At 43.0% G+C, this 27,627-nt stretch overlaps 1 protein-coding gene across 2 annotated transcripts in view; it reads right to left on the reverse strand.

The window, feature by feature from the left end:
- The window catches only part of e2f2 (E2F transcription factor 2), a 76,964-nt gene that overhangs the window by 42,447 nt on the left and 6,890 nt on the right, over window positions 1-27,627 (reverse strand). The window contains exon 1 of one of the 2 annotated variants that reach the window (XM_073034557.1): window positions 25,715-26,232. The exons of the other annotated variant lie outside the window; for it this stretch is intronic. Within the exon in view, the coding sequence (XP_072890658.1) occupies window positions 25,715-25,963 (249 nt within the window). The 5' untranslated portion in view covers window positions 25,964-26,232. Of the gene's footprint in view, window positions 1-25,714; window positions 26,233-27,627 lie in introns of those variants that run through there. 2 annotated transcript variants of the gene reach the window in all.

Raw genomic sequence — 27,627 nt, forward strand, 5'->3', positions numbered from 1 at the left:
CAAGCACCGAGGCAGACTAAAAGATCAAGGCATCGAGACAGAGGACAAAGCGGTGTTCAGCTCACTACTCTGGGAAGCTTTATTCACCTCAGCACTGAACTGACTCTGCGGCTGTGGCCTGCAGCCATCGGACTCCTGGACCGGATGTAAACTCACATTTTGGGATTTTGCAGTTCATGTTCTGTGTGTTATTTAATTTTCATTCTTTGCACAATTTGTTCTTTATTTTGCACACTGGGTCTATGTGGTGTGGATTTTTTCCCTCAGATTATTTTGTTTTTTTTCGTTTTGTGGCTGCTTGTTAAACGATGAATCTCAAGGTTGTATCTGGTCTATATAGTTTGATATAAATGTCCTCTGAGCTTGTACTTTGCATGAACTGAATCACCCCAACACGTTACTCCTACAGTAGGATTATGTAAAATGTAATCTGTGCCAAGTTATAACTGAGCAAGTGACAGGCTTCATATGAACAGACAGACCACGGTCACAAACGGCCACCACAAAGACCTACAATGAAAAACATTCAACTCCATTGTATTTGTAAAACCCTCAGATTAAAACAGACTGTCCCGCTAACAATCTGCTACTCAACCCCTCTAACGACAGCTTTAACCCTTTCGTTTCTGTTCAATGAGGCCACACTAGTGGAGATGGGCAGCTTGGAAGCAATTTTTTCTTTAAAACAAAATAAACTCTATCCATAATTTAAAAAATGCAGTGAATTCCAGTTAATTGGGCCATTAGTTAACCGGGGCAGCCGTTTATTTGGGTCAACTCTTAAAGAACAAAAAGTAATCGAGAAAATAGCCAGCATTCCCTTTGTTTATTTGGGACACTATCTACTTAATTAGGCAGGAGACTGGTGCTAAACAGATTCTAACTAGCGTCAGTGGCGCGCTCTTGTGCAGACACTTCGAGCAAACAGTTTTTAAATAACATCAGTTGTTTGGGTTTGCGCTCAAAAAGCAGTGATTTTTGTTACTGATAGTTGGCGAAAAATCAGCAGTATATCAATTCCCAACTGTGTTTTTTTTAAATTCAGCGCAGATTCAAGCATCAAGTCTTGGAGATACCAGAAACAGCCCCGACTGAAAACAAAACAATTTCACTATTTCAACAACTTATGAAGAATTTGAAGGTATCTAAAATCATCTTGAATGTTACAATGAAAATGAAGATATGGAGGATGCAATCATCTATAGCGGGGCTGTGGTCCAATACCATAAGAAAGGGGTGTGTTGAGCCAAGGTTGGGAACCCCAGGAAGGCGGTCCGTTCCCTGAACTGATACTGTTCATTGCATACACTGGGTGAATTGCTCTGCTGATAACTATTTGGAATGAATACACAGTTTTATGGTACTTTAGTAGTATTGGCAGTGTTCTGATTTGTTCTGTATTTCACTTAAGTACATAATTTGTACTCAGTTAAACAGCAGTTTAGATTTCTTTTATATGCCTTTTTAAACTGTTTCCATGAAACTTCTGCTAATTGGGACAGCTGCTTAGTTGAGCCAAAACGCACGGGTCCCGATGTGTCCCAATTAAACGGAATCCTCAGTATTTACAAGAATAAACCACACAATAGCATTTCATTCTTTACAAGTTGTCAGCACTGTTCTGTGACATTCCAACACATCAATAGCACTGTGACCCTCTGGGGTGATAGATTACTACAATAACTGAAGGGTAGTTCTCTCCCCTTCCCCCCCCCCCCCCCCCCCAAAACCCTATACCGCTGTCCTTGCCCACCGAGCCCTTACGGTGGCTGCAGTGTACCCTGCTGCCTGGAATGTGTCTGGAACTGATGCCGAGCTGGACAGGGCAAGTGTTGCTGAGCATTCAAAAACCCGTCAGTCACTCTTCTTCGTTGCGCTACAGTTGTGGTGGGACAGGTTAATATCAGCTGACCCGAAAATATATCTAGCTATGGAGCAACTTCCTAAAGCAGTACTAGAGAATTGGTGTCGAAATGTTTGCAAGTAAGTTGTCAAGATCGGAGAAAAACTCAACCATCAACCACCCGAGCTACACATGTTCTAAATTGCATTACAACATTCTTACTTTTCTGCAGCACATTCCAGATCCCTTACAAGAAATCGAAAGAATGCAAAAACTAATCAAATTCTTTCATCGGAATCATGGCGGCCATTTTGCCTGCCAGGCAGTTTGCAGACAGAACTTGCCAGTATCCTCTCTGAGATGGCAACCAGATACCCGGTTTTAATGATATTGAAGGGATAAATGAACAATAATCATCCTTATTCTTTGAAGTTAGGGTGGGGGGGGGGGTTAAAGATACAAGAGGGTAGGCAAGCAGTCTTGTTTAATACCTCATTGAAACTCTGCTGGGATATCACTACACAGATCAAGCCAAAGGTGGTTTTGAACAAGGAAGGGGAAAAATAAATCTCTCAGCGAATTAGAGAAGGGCTGCGGGGGCATGAGGATGACATCGTGCTTAGCCACGCAGATCAGGAGAGTCTCGAAGCCAAGACTACTTGAGGCGAGTCAGGCCCAATGCCGGAGTTGGGTTCAGAGGCAGAACACCAGACTCAGATGGATTTTCAATCCATGCTGATGGAAAGCGAAACCTGGCATCAGTCAGACAGTCACAGACTTACCCAACACTCACCATCCAGGCCACACGCGCTTTGCTGCAGCCATCAAGGAGGTTCAGGAGCCTCAGGACAGGTTCAGGAACAGTTTTTACCCCTATTGAACCAGAGGGGATAACTTCATTCACCCCGACAATGAACTGTTCCCACAACCTATGGACTCATTTTCAAGGCCTCTTCTTATCAGAATTTAATCGCCAAGTACCTATGCACATACAAGGAATTTACTTCCGGCAGATGTTGTCTCTCTGCTTATGTTCTCAATATTTATTTTTTGTTATTTTTTTCTCTTTTGGATTTGTAGTTGTTGCCTTTTGCTCATTGGTTGTTTGTCCATCCTGCTGGGCGCAGTCTTTCATTGGTTATATTGTGTCTTGTATTTACTGTGAATCCCCGCAGGGAAATGAATCGCAGGGTTGAACATGATGACATATACATACAATGATAATAAATCCATTTTGATTCAAACTTGACATGCTTTTTAATGCTGAAGACCAAGTTGAGCAAGGTGACTGGACATTTCCAGCATGAGGACGATTGATATTGGGGGGGGTGGGGGAGGAAGAGACGGCTATGGGGAAAATGCGACCCCTATATAAAGGATAACTTGCCAGTACATTGAGGTAGCATCTGAAATATCAATATCCTAAATAGTTCTCTCCTTTCTCTCCCTCTCATAAATCAGTTCACAACTGATTAGTGGCCAAGTGGTTAAGGCTTTGGGCTGGCAATCTGGAGGTCGTTAGTTCGAGCCTCAGCCGAGGCAGCGTGTGTGTCCTTGAGCAAGGCACTTAACCACACACTGCTCCTGCACGTTTGTAGCCCAGTGGCAGCGATTGGTGCAGTGTGGACAAGGATGGCAGACAGGGACACCCCCATTCTTGCGTATCCTAGAGATCCCACTGCTCAGATACAGAGTGACTAACAACCATCTAAACACACATGGGCAGAAGCAACGGCAGAGGGGTTGAACACTGCAGTTCTGAAACTATTCGCTTACTTTTATCGTTCACATGGTTTGTTTTTCCCCCCCTCTCTGCGCATTGAATGTTTGATGATCTTTTTTTAAAAAAAACAGTTCTAGAAAGATAGAAAACCTACAGCACAATACAGGCCCTTCAGCTCACAACGCTGTGCTGAACACGTTCTTTAGAAGTTTCTTTTCTTTTGTGGCTGCCTGTAAGGAGACGACTCTCAAGGTTGTATATAGTATACATACTGTGATACTAAATGTACTTTGAACTTTGATTAAACCAGAGAAAGTCTGCAGATGCTGGAAACATAGGCACACACATAAAATGCTGAAGGAACTCAGCAGGCCAGGCAGAATCTTTGGAAAAGAGTACAGTCCATGTTCTGGGCTGAGACCCTTCAGCAGAACTTTGATTACTGACCTGAGATGGCAGACAGGAATAGCTGGTTTGAGAGGTTGTCAGCGTAACGCTATTTCAGCGTCAATGAGTGGGTTAAACTCTGCCTCATCTGGTTCTCCCTGTGACCTCCTGAGTGCTCCAGATCCCTCCTACATCCCAAAGCCCTACAGGCTAGTAGGTTCATTGGTCAATGGGTGTAAAGGGATGGCATGGGTTCATTGGGCTAGAGGGGACTGTTATTGTACTGTATCTCAATATAAAAGATAAATAACTTCAATAATCTCATCAAGTATAATCACTGGCAGAACTTGCCTACTCTAAACATGCACTAAGCAACAGAAAAGGCACATTAAAGGTAGGTCATTTAACCCTCTGGAGCACCTAGAAGAAATCCAGATCAGAAGGAGAACATCCAGGCTCCTTATAGACGGAGGGGGAGTTGAACCTGATTTATTGGTGCTGTTGCAGCATTACGCGATCACCTCTCAAACCAGCCCTTCCTGTCCTCCAGTCAACAAGTTCAGGGCTGATCTTGTGACTTGGCATTTTCCCCATAACACTTCATGTCTTTTGTATCTAAGAATACGTTTCTTTAAACATATTCAGTCACCTTTCCCTCTACAGCTCTCAGTGGTATAGAATTCCTCATGTCTGCTGCTTTGTCAGTGCCTACCCATAAAAATAGTCCTGGTCTTGAGTGAAAGTATCTTCCGAAAGGCAGTGTGATGCTACTTCATTTTCCAAGTGCAGGCCTAGATTTTGAGGCAGGCATTTAGTGGGGAGTGAATCCTTCAGAAAGAGAATAGAGAAAAAAAAACAACGGGAAAACATTTTAACAAAGCAGGTAATGAACTGATTAGCTCAAAGAGAGCAAGACACGGAGTCTATTTGTTAGCCTGGCTGAGTTCCAGCAATCCCAAAAACAGGCCTCTCACTGCAGGCTTCAAAAATCACAAGGCTAGCAGTGCACCAGGCCCTCACTACAGACCTCAGTGTTTGGAAACAGCTGCCGCTTATTCCAGCAAATGCAGGCTGCTCACACTGTGAAGGAGGGGTTTTCATTCCTTGCAGATACAGTGGGGTGAGGAGAATGTCATCTGAGCAACACCAGCTGCTGAAGTCAAATCGGACCAGGTCAACTGCTGACACTCACTCAAACTGGATGACCAGAGGCGGGCAGAGAAGGGGAAACAGGAGCTTGGAACTGGAGGTGGCACAGAGGGCTGCGTGCTCTCCCGGGTCCGCAGGCTTCTGAGTTTGGTACCTCGCACCAGAGAGCCGCGCACTCGCTCTAGGCCCGAGGTTCCCAGCCTTTTCTATGTCATAGATCCCTATCATTAACCGAGGGTCCATGGACCCCGGGTTGGGAACACCTATTCTACACTAACATCCCAACATTGCCCTACCAGGGGTGCTGCTCTTCAGCTGAATATAGGAGGCTCGGCGGCATTCATCTAGGAGAACAAAATGATCCTCCGTACAACATATTTACCCTTTAATTAACACCTGCGCTGCTAACTGTGGGATTCTGCTGTGCCCAAGCCAGCTCCTCCACTGGCATTTCAGAAGGTGCTTCAGTGGCCAAATTAGTCAAGAGACTGCACCACTCAGTCTAAGGAAAGCAAGCTAGTTTTCCCGCTGCCCTTCAGTCAACTCAAACAGGGTCCAAAACTGGAAGATTTCAGCCGGTAGACGCCAACCTCACTCCCTTATTACCAGGAGTCAGAAATTCCACAGCATTCCATGGAGCTGTGGCCAAGGGATAAGATGACGAGACAGAAGGCTCTTGTTCAGTTGTTCACTGAGCAGGCCCCAGCAACACATACACTAAAACAGTAATGATACAGAGAAGATTCATAATGCCCCCGTGCGAGGATGATACGCATGCAGTGTTCCATACTTTGGGTGTCCGTGTAGCAGTTAGCATGACATTATTACAGTTTGGGACTTCAGAGTTTAGAGTTCAATCTCCGTAGAGAGTTTGCACGCCTTCCCCGTGGAATAAATGGGTTTCTACTGGGCGCTCCAGTTTCCCGCAGTCCAAAGACATACTGGTTAATTGCTTGTTGTAAATTGTCCTGTGATTAGGCCAAGGGTGTGGCTCAAATAGGTTGGAACGGCCTACTCCACACTTAATTCTTAAGTAAAATAAAAAGAAAAATCGACACACACCTCCATGCTTTCAGCCAGCTAGACCTTGTATGTTTCTGCAATTCATTTTCAGACTTGTCTGCAGACGAAACATATTTAAGCAGAAGTGGGGCAAGGGTTGTCTAAATCCACGCAAGTCCATAAAACTGGTATGAGGGTGAACTTGTGAATTTAGTCAGGTTTACGCTGGTTCTTTGAGACACATCTCCAACGACGCTCAATAACATTGCTCTTTCATCATAGCCCTACAAATATTCCTGATTAAATATCTAGGTATTTAAGAATAGTATTTGTGTAATTAGTTGCATGTGTGGCAGGGCTTGGTGAAACCAGTAAGTCAATTATTGGATTCAAAAGCTTTGCACCATCAGGGCTGGCTTGAGACAGCCTACTGTGTGCTTCACAAGGCCACGTTGGCCAGACCGCATATGGAGTATTATGAGCAGTTTTGAACCCCTTATATAAGAAAGGGTTGCCTGCATTGGAGAGGGTCCAGTGGAGGTCAGGAGAATGATGCCAAGAATGAAAGGGTTAATGTATGAGGAGCATTTGATGGCTCTGGGCCTGTACTCCCTGGAGTTTGGAAGGAGGGGTGATATCACTGAAACGTGTCGAATATTGAAAGAACTGGACATTTCCTATAGTGGGTGAGTCTAGGACCAGCGGGCACAGCCTCAGAATACAAGGACACCCCTTTAGAACAGAGATGAGGAGGAATGTCTGTAGTCAGAGGGTGGTAAATCTAGTTCTTTGCCACAGACTGCTGTGGAATGCTGTATTGGGCACCATGGTAGTGTAGTGGTTAGTGCAATGTTACACTATTGCTTGAGGTGTCCTGGAGTTTGGAGCTTAATTCTAGTGCCATTCTGTAAGGTGTCTCTGTCCCATCCTCCCCATCACTGAATGGGGTTTCTCTGGTTTCCTTCCACATTGGACAATGTACATTGCCCCATGATTAGGTTAGGGTTAAATTGGGGTTGTCAGGGGTTGCTGAAGGACCTAAAGGGGCTACACCATGCTGTATTGTTAAATAGATAAATAAATATTTAATGCAGAGGTCAATAATCTTGATTAGTAAGGGTGTCATGGGTTACAATGCAAAAGAATGGGGTTGAGAAGGAAAACAGATCAGCCGTGATATAACAGTGGGTAGATTTGATGGGCCGAATGGCCTAATCTGCACCTATGTCTCAAGCTTTTATGATTGACAGTTGAGTGGACAGCACCTTCAACCATTCATTGATATCAGTCTACAATGAAGGGAAACATAATGGCCTTTGGAATTGACAGATAAATAAACCGCAGATTTATCCAGTTCCAAAAGATAATAATCAGGATGGACAGATGATCGGTAAAGTAAACAGAATCAGGATAATGCAGCCCCATTCTGATTGGCAGGTAGTACCCAGCGGGTGCTGAGTGAAGGGGATGAAGAGCTTGCAACTAAATCTGTCAGTGATTCACAGATACGGAAAAGTTAGTTGAGAAGAGATACAAAGGGGATAGGGATGGGCTAAGCAATAGGGCAAATAAATAAATGAATAACATTAAGAATAAGATGGAGAGATGTGAAGTGATTGGGAAATACTGAAAAGGCACGATTGTGGGTTCTCAACATGTTTTATGCCGTGGACTCCTACTATTATCCGAGGGGTTTGTGAAGCCCACATTCATAGAGATTTCAGAGTGCTGCTATGCTAGGCACCATCATACACAAGATGCAAAGAGACACCGTGCAGGTACACCAATTAGCCTGACAAACCAAATGTTGGCAATCACTAAAGGAGTGGTGGTCTGCAAAAAGTAGGGAAATTTCACAACAACCATGCAGGTTGTTAGCAAGGCCACACCTGGAATATTTTACACCCTTATCAAAAAGTTGTAAACTTTCATTGCAGCCAGTTTGGTAAAAGTTTAGAATGGATTTTTGGACTGAGCAGATTAGATTAAGATTCACTGGCATTGGTAAAATCTGGCAGGTGGACTCACATGGAAAGATTCTAATGAGGCTTGGTAGGATGGATGATGAGAAAAGGTTTCTCAAACATGGAATAAATATTCATGTTCAGTTTATTGTCATTCACCTATACACACGTATACCAAACAACATTCCTCCAGACCACGCGAACAACATACTACATACACCTCACACACAAAATAACATTACTACAAATAGATTAACAAATAACAAGGTGACATACAAGTTAAAAGTAAACAGTATAACATTAGTAGCTCTTCAGACATGAGACAGTAATGATGAGGTTCACACATGGAGGTAGGAAGTTCAGTAGTTTTATGGTCTCGGCAAAGGAGCTGTTTCCTATCCTGACAGTTCTTGTCCCAATGCTATGGTACCTCCTGCCTGATGACAGGAACTGATTCTAAACCGGTGCTCCCTGGCTCTATCAGTGATCACAAAGTAAGAGGGAATGACCAGGAATTCATCTCAGGAGGCTGCAAATTTTTGGAATTCTGTCCTTAAAAGAATGGTGGGACAGATTTGCATCAAAGGGAAATCAAGTTGTTACAGGCATCAGTCAAGAAAATGGGCAAACCAACATGAGCCATTGGCAGAACTGGAGCATGGGGTTTCCTTCATTCTAACGACCAGTATAAAATAAAAACAATTATCCTGAGGGAAACAAGCAACTACAAACATGGGGGAGCACGGTAGTGCAATTGGTTTACAGTGTCAGATCATCAGTTTAGGGTTCGATTCTCACCACTTCCTGAAAGGAGTTTGTACGTTCTCCCCATGACCACGTGGGTTTCCTCCAGGTGCTCCAATGAGAACTAATGAAAGGTCTTGGCCTGAAGCATCAACTGTTTATTCCTTTCCACAGATGCTTCCTGACCTGCCAAACTCCACCAGCATTCTGTATGCGTTAGGGGAAGTGAGTTGTGGCCATGCTGTGTTAGTGCCAGAAGCACAGCGACACTTACAGTCTGCCCCCAGCACATCACAAACACCACATTTCATTGGACATGTGGCAAATAACACCCATCAACTGTCCAAAGGACACTAATCTCCACGTTCAATCACATTGAAAAAGCCCAGCTGAATGAACCATAACAGTGCAAGATGTCCATTCTGGCACCCAACACACAGTTTGCAGTGACAATGGCTTCGTCACAAAAGGAACAAATTTACTGCAGACAGCAACTGAGCAATGTCTACCCCTTCCTGTCCAGAAGACATTTTGCAATTCAACTCAAAAGAAATGCATCATTCCCCCATTCTGAAGTGACACTGACAAAGTCAACACTACAGAATCATGTACACCGCATTGACACGTTAACCCTGCCACTGCCTCCTTCTCTGATGCGACAGAAATACGAGAATGTGCAAGGTATAGAACACTACAGCACAGAAGCAAGCCCTTCAGCCCATCTAGTTTGTGCTGAGCTATTAATCTGCCTAGTCCCATTGACCTCCACCTGGACCATAGCCCTCTATGCATCTCCCATCCATGTACCTATCCAAATTTCTCGTGATGAAATAGAACTCAAATCCACTACTTCTGTCGGCAGCTCGCTCCACATTCTCATCACCTTCTGAGTGAAGAAGCTCACCCTCAAGTTCGCCTTAAACATTTCACCTGTCACCCATGATGTTTAGTTCTAGTTGTACAGATCTTCCTCAGATCTGAAGTTTGCTTTATGTAACCAAAGCAGCCTCTTTCAAGTAGCCAAACCTGCTGTTCAACTTCCCCACCACCAACACCGCACTCTATATCACCAACACCACCACACCCCCTTCCCCACCATCCACACGTTTGCTCTTTCCTTGAAACAACCAATAGCTTGCAGTTTCCTAATTAACTCAAAAGATGCCAGGGCCCCTGGAGAGCCAGTTAGCAGCTTAGCCCAACAACCGTTAAAACATATTATGGTGAAAAATAGATCCAATATAAATTAACAGCATCAGTGGAGCCTCAGATGGTAGTTATCACACCCAAGGAAGGCGGCTCTGGGTTCAACAACCATGGCGAAGAGGACTGGAGTCCAAGTTGACACTCCAGACCTTTCAGAACAGAAATGCTATTCTGTTGGTGGCACCAAATGAGACTCCAAAAGTGCACAAAACCGAAACCTTCAGAATATTTCAAAGAGGAGAGCATCCACCCACCCCCACCCCCCCAAGATTCCTGACCAACATTATTCCCAGCTGAATGTCACCAGGACAGATTTTCACCTACATGCACAGTACTTTCTGTCCCCACACTATATTCTGTATTCCGTAATTGCTTTGCCCTCAATATATTTGTGTTTGAAATTTTCTGAATAGATGGCATGCAAAACGAAGTTTTTCTCTGTATCTGGGTACATGTAACAATAATAAACCAATTATCACACTGACATTTGAGAGAACTTACTGAATCCAAACATTCACAAAATGCTAGAGGAACTCAGCAAGTCGGACAACATCTTCCGAATGTTGTCCGAATGAATGAACGGTTGACATTTTAGGCCGAGACCTTCATCAGGACTGGGAAGGGGGAAGAAGTCTGAATAAAAATGGGGGGTGGGAGAAGAGAGAAAGAAGGACAAGCTAGAAGGTGGTAGGTGAAGCCTGGTGGGTAGAAAAGGTAAAGGGCAGGAGAAGGAGGTTTCTGATAGGAGAGGAGAGTGGACTGTGTGAGAACGGGAAGGAGGAAGGGCCACTGGGGTGGTGGTAGACAAGCAGGCATCATTCTGGTGACGCTCTTGGTAGAGGTTCATAAACCCAAAAGGGTTTTATACTTCATGTTAACAGTAGGTGATTCAATACAATTTCAATAGTTACAATGACATTGCTAACTTCAACACTTTGGGTTGACAAATGGTTCCTTTGAGATAAAGAATTTACATTGGAAGCACATTGTAATTGATCAGACACCTCAGAAGGTTCAAACACCTTTGTTGGAAGAAGATAATTAGCAATAGTGACAAAATTACAATTCGATTTAATTGTTCACTTGTAATTGTGTCTCCTCGTATGGTGATGAAACGTTTGCAAGAGGATTGCCAACATCAGAGAACCTAATCTAACCACTCGAGCCACACACTTTCAAAGTTATTTACAATAGAAGAAATGCTACGCCAAAATCAGTGAACAACAAGATCCCAGGAAGCAGCTTTGTAATGACCAGAGCGATTCTTTAAGATTTTGGTTGCGGAATTACAATTGGCTCCCAGAAAGATGCCCTGCTTTTAATGAAAATGGTATCACAGGATCTTTTAGTGATCCCACAAAATGAATGGGCAAGATATGAAATGGAGAAAAACATTTCACAACATATACAAGTGATAGTAAACCAGATTCCTATTCTGTCTTGCTCTGGAAGTTGTGGTGAGTAGACAGTTTTCAGCACCTCTGGGTATCTACAAAATAGAAGACGTTCCCTTGATGGATACTGCCACTTTAATATCTCACCTTTACCAAAATGTGGACCATCTAATGTGGTACCAAGACACATCATAAGAGAGGTCCAATTGAATTTGACTGATCTCACATGGAAGTCCTGGGTCACTAGTTTTAAATCCAAATCCAAGCAAATGCAGAGTATTTTGTAGGTGGTACACACTGCACCTATCGGGCATCTGTGAAGGGGGGGGGGGGTTCTAATCCGGAGAGCTCTGTGCCCTGGATGGTGCTCCTATGTTGAGAGTCAGAGGGTTGGAGCCCACTCTTACCACCTGCTGGCAATCGTGACAGGAGGTCCAGGATCCAGCTGTACAAGGCAGGGTCAAGGCCGAGGTCTCTGAGCTTCCTGTCGAGCCTGGATGGAATTATGGTGTTGAATGCTGAACCGTAGTCCAAGATAAGCATCCTTCTTCTCCAGATGTGTAAGGACAGTTGTAGAACAGTGGCTATTGCGTTGTCTGTTGATTGCTTATGTTGGTAGGCGAATCATAGGGATTCCAGTTTGCGTGGTAGCATGTTGCAGAATTAAGTCCTCGACCAACCTCTCAAAGCATTTGCTTATTATTGAGGTGAGTGCAACAGGATGCCAGTTGTTCAGGCATGTTACCTTGGTCTTTTTTGGTGCAGGGACAATGGATAATTTGAAGCAGGAGGGCACTCTACACTGGGAGGGGGAGGGATTAAAAATGTCTGTAAACACACCCACCAGTTGTGCTGCACACATCCTGAGTACTCGCCCTGGGACACCGTCCGGTCCCACAGCCTTGCGACTGTCCACTCGTTGGAAACATCTGCGTACCTCAGCCTCAGAGATGACCGGGTTGCAGGCTGTAGCAGTGGCTTTCCTCGGAGGCTCAGAGTCAGTGACATCGAACCGAGAGTAAAAGCGATTGAGCTCATCTGGAAGAGAGGCCGCGATGTTGGCGGCACCACAACGTTTGGCTTTGAAGTCAGCGACGGTATGCAGCCCTCGCCACAAGTCATGTGTGCTATTCATTGTCAATCTTGGAGTTGCAAATGGAATGGAGCATGGTACAGTCATCAGCGAACATCCCCACTCTGGACCAGATAATGAAAGCAAGGCCACCAATGAAGCAGCTGAAGATGCCTGGGCCGAGGACAGTACCCACCAGCAATCACAACCATCGCCCTTTGTGTTAAGTACAGTTCCAACTACCTGACTTCAGTTTACAAGGTCTCCCTGATGCCATACCAATGTCAAATGCTGTCCTGACAATCATCTCTGGAATAAATTCCTTGATTCATACTTGGCTCAAAACTGTGACAGGATCCGGAAGCAACTTGTCTTGACCCAAAACCCAAACTAGCCTTCAGTGGGGAAGTATCATCTGCTCAACACACACACGCTGGAGGAACTCAGCTGGTCAAACAGCATCTACGAAAGTGAATCAAATGTCAACATTTCAGGCTGAGACTCTTCTTCAGGGCTAGAAGAAAAGGGGAAGATGCCAGAATAAAATGGTGGGGGAGGGGAAGGAGGCTAGCTGGGTAATAGGTGAAGACAGGTGGGTGGGAAAAGAGAAGGAATCTGATAGGAGAGGAGAATGGACCATAGGAGAAAGGGAAGGAGGGAGAGGGGGCACCAGCAGGAGGTGATAGGGAGACAAGCGATAGAGACCAGAATGGGGAATAGGAAAAGAGAAAGAGAGGAAGTGGAATATAATCTTGACAATTTCCCACATTGCTCGGCAACTCCCAGTGTTGAAACAATATTGGGAACCACTTCAACAATTCAGAAATCTGGTTGCGGTGTTTCATCATTACTTCAGGCAGTGAGTCCAGCACGAGTTGCATGAAATTGTTTTCTCAACATTCCTATAATCCTGCTACCAAGTGACATAAATCATTAGTTTCTAATGACCAATTTCTCTGCCAAAAGAAAACAATTGTAGCCTATGAGAATTTTATCCTCAAAGTCATGTACTTTTCCTGCTCAAGTAGGAGAAACAAGAGAAGCAGTTAATGTAATTGCTTCACAGTGCCAGCAACCATCACTCAGGATTCTGTTCCCTTCGCAGTCTGTAAGGAGCTTGTATGTTCTCCTCGTGACTACATCCTCCTGATGCTCTGGTTTCCTCCCATAGTCATGGTTAGGCTTAGGGGTAGCAAGTTGTGGGAATGCCACATTGGCACTGGAAGCTGTTCAACACTTACGGGCTGCTCCTCACTGATTTGATCTGTGTTTTAATGTACAAACATTTGTACACGTGAAAGATTAAACTAAGCCCTCAAATTACATTGAAGATTTAGTCCTGACAGATCACATGGAATATTAAATCTCCCCTTCTCTGATCTAACCAGAAATGTGCTGAATTAAAAGAGGAAGTTGAAAGACTATAGAACATGAACATAGTACACATTGTCCCGATAAGAGTATCTACAGCTGGTATCATCCCAAAGTCACTACACAGTAGCATTAACAATTAAACCTACACAGTAATATCTAGGTAAATCTCCAGAAAGCCACAATACTGAACAGCTCTAGAATAGTCTGAAAGTTCCTGGCAATTGACAAATGCATACGCTTGGCTATGCCTGAACCTCAGGTTTTGCCAGCTTAAGCTCAGAAAATAATAATAATCTTAAATTATTAATGATTATAATATACAGTTTATTTTTCTCTATTATGTGTGAAAACATGCTGCCTCTGCAAATTCAAATTTCACAACATATGCTGGTGATATTAAACCTGATTCTCTACCCTACTACAAACTCAACATAGTGAAAATAGCTGATAGGATTGTCTACACTGGGATCTCTTCGAGCTTTGAACTTAAGAGCTTAACTTCATACCTGATAAGATAAAGGCGAATTCAAATTACTCAATGATCTCTAGTACAAGCATTGTTTCAAAAATACTTACAACCATTGAATCAACACAGAGAGAAGGGTGATGTATTGGTCACATTCAAGGCAACTCCCTATCCATTCACACTCCCTTGCATTCCACCCTCCAATTAAGATGTGGTTGTCAGATTACAGGAAGATGGAGGAGGTGATCCCTTGTTTACAACCCGAGAGTTCCTGGGTCTCAACATTTCTGAAAATCTATTCTGGGACCAACATAGTGGTGCAACTAAGAGGGCACACCGTTGGCTACATTTCACTGGGAGCTTGAGCAGATTGTGTACATCACCACATTTGTGGTAAGATTCTACCACATTTCTACAGATCTGTCATGGAGAACAATCTGACCTTGTTCAAAGGCATCCTGAAAATCCAAGTATACAACATCAACCGATTGTCCTTTAGGTCTATCCTACTTGTTATTTCTTCAAAGAATTCAAACAGATTTGTCAGGCAAGATTTTCCCTTGAGGAAGCCACGCTGACTATCTATGGCCTATTTTATCATAGGCTTCCAAGTACCCTGAGACCTCATCCTTAATAATTGACTTCAACAACTTCCCAACCACTGAGATCAGCCTAACTGGCCCAGAGTTTACTTCCTTCTGTCTCTTTCCCTTCTTGAAGAGTTCAGTGACATTTGCAATTTTCCAGTCTTCTGGAACCATTCCAGAATCTAGTGATTCTTTAAAGATTATTACTAATGCCTCCATGATCTCTTCAGCCACCTCCTTCAGAACTCTGGGGTGTACACCATCTGGTCCAGGTGACTTGACTGCCTTCAAACCTTCCAGCTCCTCAAGAACCTTCTCTCTAGTTGTGGTAACTTCACACACTTCATGCCCCCGACACCTAGAATTTCCACCAGACTGCTGGTATCTTCCACCATGAAGATTGGTGCAGTTCATCCACCATTTCATTGTCCCCTATTACTGCCTCTCCAGCATCATTTTCCAGTGGTCCAATATCCACTCTGCCTCTCTTTACACTATGAAGAAACTTCTGGTATTCTCTTATTAATTGGCCAGCCTTCTGATTGACTTTTTATGACTTTGTTGGATTTTAAAAGCTTCCCAATCAGCTGACCTCCCACTATGTTTTGCTCCATTTGCTCTTTGGATTCTTGTGAATTTGATCATATTATGATCACGCCCCCAAGGTCTCTTTTACTTTAAGCCCTCTCATCAATTCAGGTTCATTGCACAACACCCAGTCCAGAATAGATGATTCTCTAGTGGGCTCCATTACAAGCTGCTCCAAAATGCCATCTCATTGCATTCTAATAATTCCCCTCCTGTTGTCGAGCAACAACCTGATTTTCCCAATCTACTTGCATAGTGAGGTCCCCCATGACTAATGTAACATTGCCCTTCTGGCATGCATTGTCCATCTTCCGTTGTAATTTGTAGGCCACACCCTTACTACTGTTTGGGGAGGGTGGTCTGTATTCAACTCTCATCAGGGTCTTTTTACTCTTGCAGTTCCTTAGATCTATTGACAATGACTCAACACCTCTCAACCCTCTGTTACCTTTTTCTAATGCAAGTGGAAAAGCCTGACAAAACTGCATACTGATGAAGCGGGGTGCGGGGAGGTTCATGCGGAACAAAAAAAAACTGGCCGGAAGCAGCTGAGCCAAGCAATCTGTTTCTGTGCGATAGTATTAGACAGAATTCTATGTAATATGTAACCCCCAGCAAATAACTAGCTAGTGCATCCTCTTGATATCATGTGACTCACCACTTCAGTCAGGACAGCCCCTAGACTTGACAGCTCTCATCCACCCACATTTATCCTCAGTCCCACTCAACCAAGCCTCAGTGCCGTACCCCTCGATACTACCCTCATACTCTTTACAAGGCTACAGCCGTTACACTGACATCGGGGAAGTGAAGTGTCAACTAGTCAGGCCACATCTGTTGTGGTTTCACAGTGCTACACGCCCAATCACCAAGCAGTCTGTAGATAATTAACACATTTGAAAAACACATTTTTGTTCTTTAAGCTCAGCCTAAATGCTGACTCAGAATCAGTTTCACAGACAAACTTGCGCCATAGTGTACATTTAATTGTTACCTCATTAGATGGTTAGCTGTGGAAGACCTATATCTGGAACATGGTTATATTTCCATGGAAGTGATCCAGAAGCCTAATCTAATATTTTAGAGGCATGAAATGAAATTCTACCCCAGGAATTTAAATCCAGTTAAGTAAATAAGTCCAAACTAAGAATCCAGAGTCAGAATATGATCATGAAGCAATCAAGAACGTTGCTAGAATCCATCTGGTTTACTGATGTCCTTTGGAGAGTGAAAAGTCACTCATATGCACATCTCTGACGGTTGTATTAAAACTCAATGCCCAAATAGAAATCAATCTGATGACCTAATAACAAGTCAAAAGCACAATCAGCTCAGTTGTCAACAAAATCTGCATGATTGCAGTACATTGATGCAGGACATCAGAACAGAACCCAGCCCTCAAACTCTTGTGATCTTACATCAAACAGGTGCAATGAATTCTCCCATTCATCTGACACAGTGGTTCCCAACATTCTCTATGAACTGGACCAATACCATTAAGCAAGGGTAATGTGCTTGTGTCCTCCTTTTCCTCAGTTGGTGAATTAGTAGCAACCAAGACCTAGACAAAAACAAGCAAAAAGCAAAGAAGCACAACGCACTCTGGATGTGAGACGTCAATGGGCATCACCAAGCATAGCTTGGCAGTCTCATAGCAAAGCAAGCTGGTCAAGTTCTGAATGACAAAGATTGGCTCTGTATCAGGTAAATATCAAACACATGGAAAAACTGCTGATTTGAATGACAAAGAACTCTTGATCTCTCAATCTGTCCACATCATGGACCCCACCCTCGCTATAACAGTCTGTTGCACCAGTGACCAACACGACTAATGGCAACGTCCTGCAAACAGTTCATGAAATTTTCTTCTTCTTTTAAATATACTTCTACCCCTTCCTTGTCTGTGTATGACTGCAGCCTGTAATTTACATTTTGTGTGTTTTTGGTCCGACTGAGTGATCTGTCTCCAATTTGGCGTGGTTGAGAACTGAATGTGCAGACTAATGGCGGAGCACAAACCCATGATTTGCTCCGATCAAAGACAAGAGCAGGATGAACGGGTGTTCAGCGCCGTCTGCCTGCATGTGACCATTCTCCCTCACCGTCTCGCTCGCTGCTGCCAGAGGAAGGTGTAGGAATCTTGGGTACTGGGCAAGGTGTGATCGGCGCAGTTTATGGATTGGACTCGTTTTCAGAGGATTTTGCAGTTCACCATTCTGGGTACTCCCATCTTAATCGCCATCTTGAGCGATTCTGATCGGGGCAGACTGACTCCACAGCCTGCAGTCAACGAACAACACAATGCTAAGCTGTACTGATCATTCTGAGACTGTTTGAAGGACTCTGCAGTTTGATGTTTAACATTGTGTATTATTGCCTTGCTTCTTTTGCCATTTTGCACAATTTGTTTCTTTTTTGGGTGTTTGATGTTTTCTTTGAACAGATTCCATCGTGTTTCTCTGTTTCGTGGCTGTTTGCCGGAAAACAAATCTCAGGATTGTATACTGCATACACACTTTGATAATAAATATACTTTTTTTTGTAATTTATTTTTTTATTGAAGTTCATCAAACAAACATTTCCATAAGATGTATTTCAGACATTGTACATATATATCATATATATCACAAAATCTCCACAAAGTATTTATCTGGGGTATAATAAATACATACTTATATTATATATAATATAATAATATATAATTATTATATATTATTAATTATAGTAATATATTATATATATAATATATATACACACTTTTGAATCTTCTTCATATTCCTCAGCAACGTATTACAGAATTACTGCAACATGGCAGACCTCTCACACACAGATCTCCATGCATCCTAAACACCACAGAGCAAAACATCATAACTGATCGGATCAAAACTCGAAACTCAATGTCCAATCAAGATCTGTGATAGATGACAAAAGCAGAAACCACAAGCACCCAATATTAATGCTGACCAGAGGCCAATATGCTAGCCAGTCTCAAGGAGGACCACATGGGCTTTGCCCCTTTCCAGAGAATCTCCACAGTCAAAGACAGCAACTCTCCACGGACAGCATTGTACATTGCACAGGGAAGGTAGTAGTGGCCATAGTTCAATCATTTCAACTCCAAAACATCACTATGTTTGCTTGTCAATGAAGAGCAAGGTCCTAACTCGTTCCCTTACCTCAGCAATAACCTTCATAAAGTCAGAGCAGAAATTATTGTTGATGCAACTGCTGAGAGAATGAAGCAACTTGTGCAAATTCAATGGTTTGGGCTGATGAACGAGTTTACACTGCATTTCTACCAGCCCACTCACTAAACCATTCAATCTCACTAGCGTCATCAAACCTCATTGCCTGCCTTGTATCATCTTAAGGGACATTTGACCTGAACATCAGGTCAAAATTGTTAGTGTGACTGCAAAAGTAGGTCAGGGGCTGTGGGGAGATGGTAGCAAGAGGCTCAATAAAGCCTTTTCATCACAAACGAGGCTGTGTAGAAATACTCTCCACATGTTTGGCTGGGTGCAGATCCAACACCCAAGACTTAAAATCATCTAGAAAGAAAAACTAGCTACTTGATTGGAAATGTTTCTATCACATTGATCGATTTACCCCCATATCACAAACACACCATGGCCAGCATTTGTAGTGCACAAAAAAACAAGGCAACAAGACAGGGCTCCACATACCTCTCGGTTAATGGTAAGGCTCCATAGCACAAAGAAGGTTGGAACCCCTGCAGTAAAGCTTTCTTGATAAAACTCTTCAACTTGTGATCTCCACCATCGAGGAAGACCGCACCAAATGCCAGAAAGCTATAGCCTGCACATTCCACCAGCTTGCCTTCTGGCTTGATGCAGAAATATCCCAACATACCTCAACGTGCGTCTAGGCCAGGATTCTAGATCCACCTATGTAAATGCACTACAGTAGAACCTTCTGGACAAGAACCACAGGGAAAAGAATCTCACTCCATCTACCTTACTGTATCCTATTATCACCTCAAAATAATCGCCCCCCCCCCATCTTCCCTAATGATTTTAGAAAACACTTTTTTTTAAATCTCTAATTGCTGTAGCTTCAGAGTCCACATCCCACATGGAATTTGCACTAATACCTCACCATCACTTTAACACCTGCCTACCTACTTTGCTTATCATTCACTTCTCTAATAATCCCTTATTTAGATAGTTCTTAAATTCCAAATTAGAAGAAAGAAAAACTTTCTTTTCTGTGAAGGTTCACAAAGCTACAAAAGTTTTCTATAATCATTGTCCCTGAAACGGCTTGCACATTGGCATCACGGCACTTCAGATAGATTGGAGAAATGTTATGGGGACCTATAGAAATTCGTGACTTCTCAATGGCAACACTTGTCCGTGAGGATTTATTCTGCTGAAAGCTGCGGTTTTGCATTGCCATAATAGCACTGTCACGTTGGAGAGTTAGAGTTCATATTGGTCTCAACATCAAATTATCAAAGCAGAAAACTATGTCATACCATGGGAACAGGAGAATCAACACAAAGGAGAGGTCAGCTTAAAAAGCCTTTTATATAAAAAAAACAAAATTGTCATTCAACCAGCAACAGCAGCACTAAGGGTTTAGCTATTGGAGCTTCATGGGACTAGTGCACGGAGACAGACTCTGCATTTCCACTCCCTGCCCCAGTACTGGGCCCCCTTTTACTCTTATTTTACAGATACAGTATGGAATAGGCTATTCCAGACCTTGCTGCCCAGCAACCCCCGACAACCCCAATTTAACCCTAACCCAATCACAGGACAAATTTACAAATACCAATTCACCTACTAACTGGTAGGTCTTTGGACTGTGGGAGGAAACCAGAGCACCTGGAGAACAGCCATGCATTACATTGGGAGGACCTACAGAGAATTGCTAGAGGATCCCAGGAATGAACTCTGACGCCCTGAGCCGTAATAGTGTTGCACTAACCACTGCGCTCTCAATTGCAAACATCTTCCAGCTATGATTTCAATATGGAGTGCCCCACACCTTGTTGTTCACTCGTGCTGTTTGCTCTCCCAATGGATTCAGGAGACTACAAGCAAGCGATCTCAACATTTTAAGAGATAACAATACACATCTACACATACAGCTGGGAAGTGGATTGGGGAATGGCAAGAAAAGCAAAGACTGGGCTATTTTTCCATCCAAAGAAGTAAGCATTTTAAGTTGCATCTCGAAACAAGTGAACAATCGCTCAGTGTTTACTGTGATTCAGTTAAAATGGATTCCTTTCCAAACCAGGCTGTGGAAATATGCCGTTAGCTGAAAGTAACATTTAGGAGATTGTTATAAATCACAAATAAATGGAGACCCGAGATCAGCTGTTTGACAAATGAACAGCACTCTAATCGTTTCCATGGCCGAATTGGTGGAATATAGGATTCCATATAAAACTAGATGATATTCTGTGAAATGATGGAAAAATAAAGAGGAAAACATCAAGAGATACTCAGTCCCAAAACTGACGTCTCTTTTCTAATAGGCAAGCCCACCAGCTCACCTCCAATTCTCCTCTCTGCTATTGGTTGTTGCATTTCATTACTGAAACACCACTGGAACACTTAAAAAAGAAACAGCACAGAAGTCTCCCTTGTGTGACACAACCTAGCATAGAATCAGAATCAGGTTTATTATCACCAGCATGTGTCATGAAATTTGTTAACTTAGCAGCAGCAGTTCAATGCAATACATAATATAAAAAAATAAGTCAATTACAATATGCATATATTGAATAGATTAAAAATCGTGCAAAAAACAGAACTAATATATATTTAAAAAGTGAGGTTGTGTCCAAGGATTCAATGTCCATTTAGGAATTGGATAGCAGAAGGAAAGAAGCTGTTCCTGAAGCTGAGTGTGTGCCTTCAGTCTTCTGTACCTCCTATCTAATGGTAACAGTAAAAGGGCATTTCCTGGGTGCTGGAGCTCCTTAATAATGGACACTGCCTTTCTGAGACACCGTTCCTTGAAGATGTCCTGGGTACTTTGTAGGCTAGTACCCAAGATGGAGCCAACTAAATTTACAACCTTCTTCAGCTTCTTTCAGTCCTGTACAGTTGCCCTGCCCCTCCCCATACCAGACAGTGATGCAGCCTGCCAGAATGCTCTCCACAGTACATCTATAGAAGTTTTTGAGTGTATTTGTTGACATACCAAATCTCTTCAAATTACTAATGAAGTATAGCGCTGTCTTGCCTTCCTTATAAATGCATCAATATGTTGGGACCAGGTTTGATCCTCAGATCTTGACGCCCAGGAACTTGAAACTGCTCACTCTCTCCACTTCTGATCCCTCTATGAGGATTGCTATGTCTTCCTTCATCTTACCCTTCCTGAAGTTCACAATCAGCTCTTTCGTCTTACTGACGTTGAGTGCCAGGTTGTTGCCGCAACACCACTCCACTGGTTGGCATGTCTCACTCCTGTACGTCTTCTCATTACCATCTGAGATTCTACCAACAATGGTTGTGTCATTAGCAAATGTACAGATAGTATTTGAGCTATGCCTAGCCACACAGTCATGTGTATATAGAGAGTAGAGCAGTGGCCTAAGCACACACCTCTGAGGTGCACCAGTGTTGATCGTCATCAAGGAGGAAATGTTATCACCAATCCACAGATTGGTTAGGAAGTTAAGGATCCAATTGCAGAAGGAAGTACAGAGGCCCAAGTTCTATAACTTCTCAATGAGGATTGTGGGAATGATGGTATTAAAAACTGAGCTATAGTCGTAATTCTCTAAGATAAAATACCTGACCCTTTTGACCAGGTATTTCATTCCCTCCTGAAATTTTGATTTTCAAAGCATGTTTTCCAAATAGATCAATCTGAATGTCATGAATCTAGAGGTCTGAAACAAAACTTGATGACTGAATGTCCTCTCAAAGTAAAAGTGGCTCTCAATGCTCTCAAGAAGTTTGCTTTGACCAGCCTTCTTCATCCTTGCTGCCATACATTGAAGGAACATTTTTTAGTAGCATTAACTAAATAACACCACTATCCCCTCAAAACTAATCAGTAAACTCCAAGACCAGGTCTCAACATTTCCTGGTGTAATTGGTTTTTGACTTTCTTCATCCCAGTCAGTTTGGATTGGCAACAACATCATCTCTTTTACAATTTCCATCAGTATAGGTGCACCACAGGATTGTTTGCTTAGCCCCTTGCTCTACTCGCTTTACACCCATGTGGCTAACAGAGCTCCAATACCATTGTCAAGTTTCCTGATGACACCACTGCTGTGGGTCGAATCAAAGGTGGTGATGAATCGGCGTACAGGATTGCAATTGAAAATTTGGCTGAGTGGCGTCATAACAACCTTTCACTCAATGTCAGCAAGACCAAAGAACTGATTGTAGACTTCAGGAGAGGGAAACCAGAGGTCCATGAGCCAGTCCTCATCGGATGATCAGAGCTGGAAAGGGTCAGCAACTAAGTTTCTGGGAGTTACTACTTCAGAGGATCTGTCCTAAACACATTGCAGAAATATAATTGCAAAGAAAGAATGGCAGCACCTCTACTTCCTTAGGAGTCTGCAGAGATCTGGCATATCTAAAACTTTGACAAACTTCTATCGAAAGTGTATTAACTGGCTGCACCACAGCCTCGTACGGAAACACCAATGCTTTTGAACAGAAAGTCCTTCAAAAGGTAGTTGATTTGGCCCAGTGCATCACAGGTAAAGCCCTCACAACCACTGAGCACATCTACATGAAACACTGTCGTAGGAAAGTAGCATCCATGATCAGAGATCTCACCATCCTGGCCGTGCTCTCTCTTTGCTGCTGCCATCAGGTAAAAGGTGCAAGAGCCTCAGGACTCATACCACCGGGTTCAGAACATTTTCAACCCCTCAACCTCAGGCTCTTGAATAAAAAGGGATAACTACACTCACTTGCCCATCCATGGAGATGTTTCCACCACCAATGATCTCATTTTAAGGACTTTTTATCTAATGTTCTTGTTATGTTTTACTATTTATTTATGTTTGCAGTTTGTTGTCTTCTGCACTCTGGTTGCCCTGTCACAATTCTATAGATTCGCGGAGTCTGCCCACTGGAAAATGAATCTCAGGGTTGTACATGGTGACATATATGGACTTTGATAATAACATCGACTTTGAACTAGTTGCAGGATTATGATCTGGAATGACATGTCTTCCAGGTCAGGTTGACATGGGACTTCAATCGGCTCATGACACTCTCTTTGGCAGACAAGTTTAGGAGATTGAGTCAAAGAAATATCCTCAGATGGCACACACCACAGCAAAGTTCAGCAGCGGTAGGTGGACTGAATACTTCAGCCAACCATTTACCCCAATAGATAGCAAGGTATTTGAATGGGAAAGCTGATAAAAAGTAGTAGATACAGCCCAGTCAATCACGGGTAAAGCCCTCCCCTCCATTGATCAAATTTACACTGAGCCCCCTTCTCTCCCCCCCCCCCATTTACCCAGGACATACTCTTTTGTTGCTACTGCCATGAGGAAGAAGTTACTGGAACGTCAGGTCTCTCACCACCAGGTTCAGGAACAGATATTACTGCTCAACCAATAGGCTCTTGAACCAGAGGGGGAAACTTCACTCACACCCCAACACTGAGCTGTTCCCATAACCTATGGATTTTTCATCTCATGTTCTCAATAATTATTTGTTATTATTTTGTTTCATTTTTCTCATTTTGTATTTGCAGTTTGTTGTCTTTTGCACATTGGTTGTTTGTCCATTTTATTGTGCGCGGCCTTTCATTGATTCTATTGTGCCCCTGTATTTACAATGAATGGCTGCTAGAAAACAAATTTCAGGGTTGTATATGGTGACAAATATCTACTTTGATAATAAATTTAGATTGAACTTTTGAAGTTTGAGGTAGTTGGGTTATGAAACTACACTTATCTAAGCCAGGGTCCACCATCACACCATCAACTTGTGCATCAGACGGTGGAAAGTTTTGGAGTGTCAGGTGGCAAGTCGTCACCAAAGAGTACCCACCCTCGAACCTGCTCCGACACTGTCCGCATACAGCTCGCCAGGTCACGTTCCCAAACAATCTCCCTCTCCGTCCCAAAGCTCAATATTAAAGTACTTTCTGGCTGCAAATGGATTGATTTTAAAAACAGCAGAGGGGCGACAGCTCCACCACGGATGGTCCCTAGCCCGGCTGTGAAAGAAGGGTTAGGCATGGGACTTGCAAGCCCATCCCATAAAAGCCCTGAGCAACAGAAATGGCAACGGAAGTTCCAAAGACCTCAACTCCAGAAGAAAAAGATGGGCCACTCCAAGGACAACATGAAAGACTGGCCCAGGACAGGTGATTCTGGTGACCTATAACTCAGTAGGGATAATGGGTTTAGGAAGATAGAGTGAATACATCAGTGGCGTAAAATGGATGGGGATAGGTTGGTCTAGGGGTCCACAGCATCCTCAATAAAGGGTTTTAAATATTAAACAACTTTAGTTCATTTCCATCACGGCAGGTGCTTTTAACAATTAAAACCAAACTGTGAAAGAAAAGCCAGCTTCATCCTTTGTCTATTGAAATATGTCACATCAAGTTTTGCCTTCCACATCTGCACTGGATACTTCCTTCAGTCTATTATAGGAAGTTGATGACTTTTTTTTAGAAAAAGAAATCCTCCTCCCTCCCCCCCCCCCCCCCGTTAAAATTACTTGATGAGGCCGAAGGTTTTTGTGCTACAAAAGTGCCAAAGTGACAGGGGCCAGTTTCACATTCACAAACCTTAATTTCAGCGATTTAAACAGAAAGCCCGATGCAAAGTCCCCCGATTAAACTTTGACCCGCACGGTTAAGATACAAATATTTACAAAGTCCTCTGGACCAAGATTAATACCCAGGACAACCCCATCAAATTTAACACTGTGACAGTCTGATGATCTATAAGAAAATTATAATATGTTTCAATTAAAAAATTTTCATTATTCATAAGCTAGATTTTACACGTTAATGCATTTGCAGCGAACAGCCTCCAAAAGCGAAACCTGGTTTCACCGACACCAGCTCAACACAAACACAAAATTCACCTCCAAATATTGCATTCTGTTATAAAAGGGAGTTAATTTCCTAAACGATAATGTACAATGACCAGGGCTTTGCAGGGTCTGACCAAGATACATAACCACAAATGCACGCTTATTTGAAGTTAATTAATAAATTATAAATTGCACTTACCGGCAACCGTCCTGTGATACTCCTTATTGTTCTAAGTTCAGGTCCGTGAGGGGTCGTGTACAAACAATCCCCACTGTGATCAGAGTATAATGCTCCTGCATTCTGGGTTAAATAGCTGGTGGTAATATTGGGGATTTGGGGACTACATAATCCCGTGCCTCCATTTTCCATATTAAAAACTTTTTTCTGGGAGCTGGAGACCACCCCAATGATACCCCTGCCCGGGGCTGGGGAAACTCCCTTTGGCATGTTTTGCAAGGCAGCAATCTTTCCCCCCACTCCCCCCTTTTGTTTGCAGCGAGAGAGAGGGAGAGGAAAGGGGCAAAAAAATTATTGATTTCAAACGGGGATTTGTCTGCGAAATAAAATGCAAAGACAACAAATAAAAACATATAAATGATCAGCAGAATCTCGGGAATAAACTGCCGGATATCCCGCACCTGGTATTGCTTTAGTTGCTGCAGGATGCAATGGATTGTGAAGAGATCCCCTCTGCATCAGAGGGGAAAAATGGCTGCAGAAACTATAGCAGCTCCTGAATACAGCCTGATTCACAGACTCTGAGAGTCAGCCTCTGGCGCCAAAGCTTGTGCCGCGAAATTCATATTTCCCGCCATCTGCTGGAAATGCCGGGCGCTGATTGGTGGGATATTCTCAGAGTTACGTGTAATCTACATGCGACAGCAACCAATCGCAGCGCTGAAGCCGGCTTCTTAAAGCCACAGGCTCAGAACAGTGTTTGAAAACTTATTTTCATTACAGAAATCCGGAGCGTTTTCTCGAACAATTAAAAGTTTTCTGTTTTTTGATAGAATTGAAGTTATTTAATAGTATCAAATTAGATTTATTCTACATGTACTTAATTCATTTTTTATCATCACAACTTCCACATTAATTTACACCACCACAAAATGCTGGAGGAACTCAGCAGGCCAAGCCCCGTCTAAGAAACTGAACAAACTGTCGATGTTTGCGGCCGAGATTCTTCTTCAGGATGGGAAAGGAAGGGGGAAGATGCCAGAATAAAAAGGTGGGGGTGAGGGGAAGGAGGCTAAATGGAAGGCAATAGGTAAAGACAGATGGGTGGGAAAGGTTAAGGGCTGGAGAAGAGAGAATCTGATAGGAGAGGAGAGTGGACCATAGGAGAAAGGGAAGGAGGAGGTGATAGGCAGATGAGAAAAGGTGAGAGACCAGAGCGGGGAATAGAGGAAGTGGGGAGGGGGTGGAATATTTTATACCAGAAGAAGAAATCAATATTCATGCATCAGGTTGGAGGCTACGCAGGGAGAATATAACGTGTTGCTCCTCCACCCTGAAAGTGGCTTCATCTTGACACAAGAGAAGGCCGTAGACAGATCTGTCAGAATGGAAATGGGGATAAAAATTTAAATGTTCAGCCACGGGGAAGGTCCATTTTGGAGGAGGGAACAGAGGTGCTTGAAGAAGTGACCATTCATTTGCTTATAGGAGATTGGTGCCTGTTGTAATTGCACCTCCCACTAAATGTACTGGTTGATGATGAACTGTTAAGGCTGTGGGTGTCAAGACTGACAATTATTTTTGATGTTTACATATGATAACACAACTGTTATTGGTAAGATCTCAGATGGAGATGTAGAGGCATATAGGAGTGAGACTAATTTGTCTGGTTGAATGGTGTCACAACAACCTCACCATCAATGTCAGCAAGACCAAAGAATTTTTCAACAGTGGAAAGAGAAGTTTCAAATCCCACTAGCAGCTTGTTCCACACTCGCACTACCCTCTGAGTGAAGAGGTTTCCTGTAATATTCTGATTAAATATCTCACTTTTTACCCTCTGGTACCCAAACTCAGAGGAAAAGTTACTTGCATTAACCCTATCTATCACCTCATAACGTGATAACATTATGTATCTTTATGATATCGCCTCT

Source organism: Hemitrygon akajei, chromosome 32 (assembly GCF_048418815.1).
Source record: "Hemitrygon akajei chromosome 32, sHemAka1.3, whole genome shotgun sequence".
In the NCBI taxonomy this organism is placed as follows: domain Eukaryota; kingdom Metazoa; phylum Chordata; class Chondrichthyes; order Myliobatiformes; family Dasyatidae; genus Hemitrygon; species Hemitrygon akajei.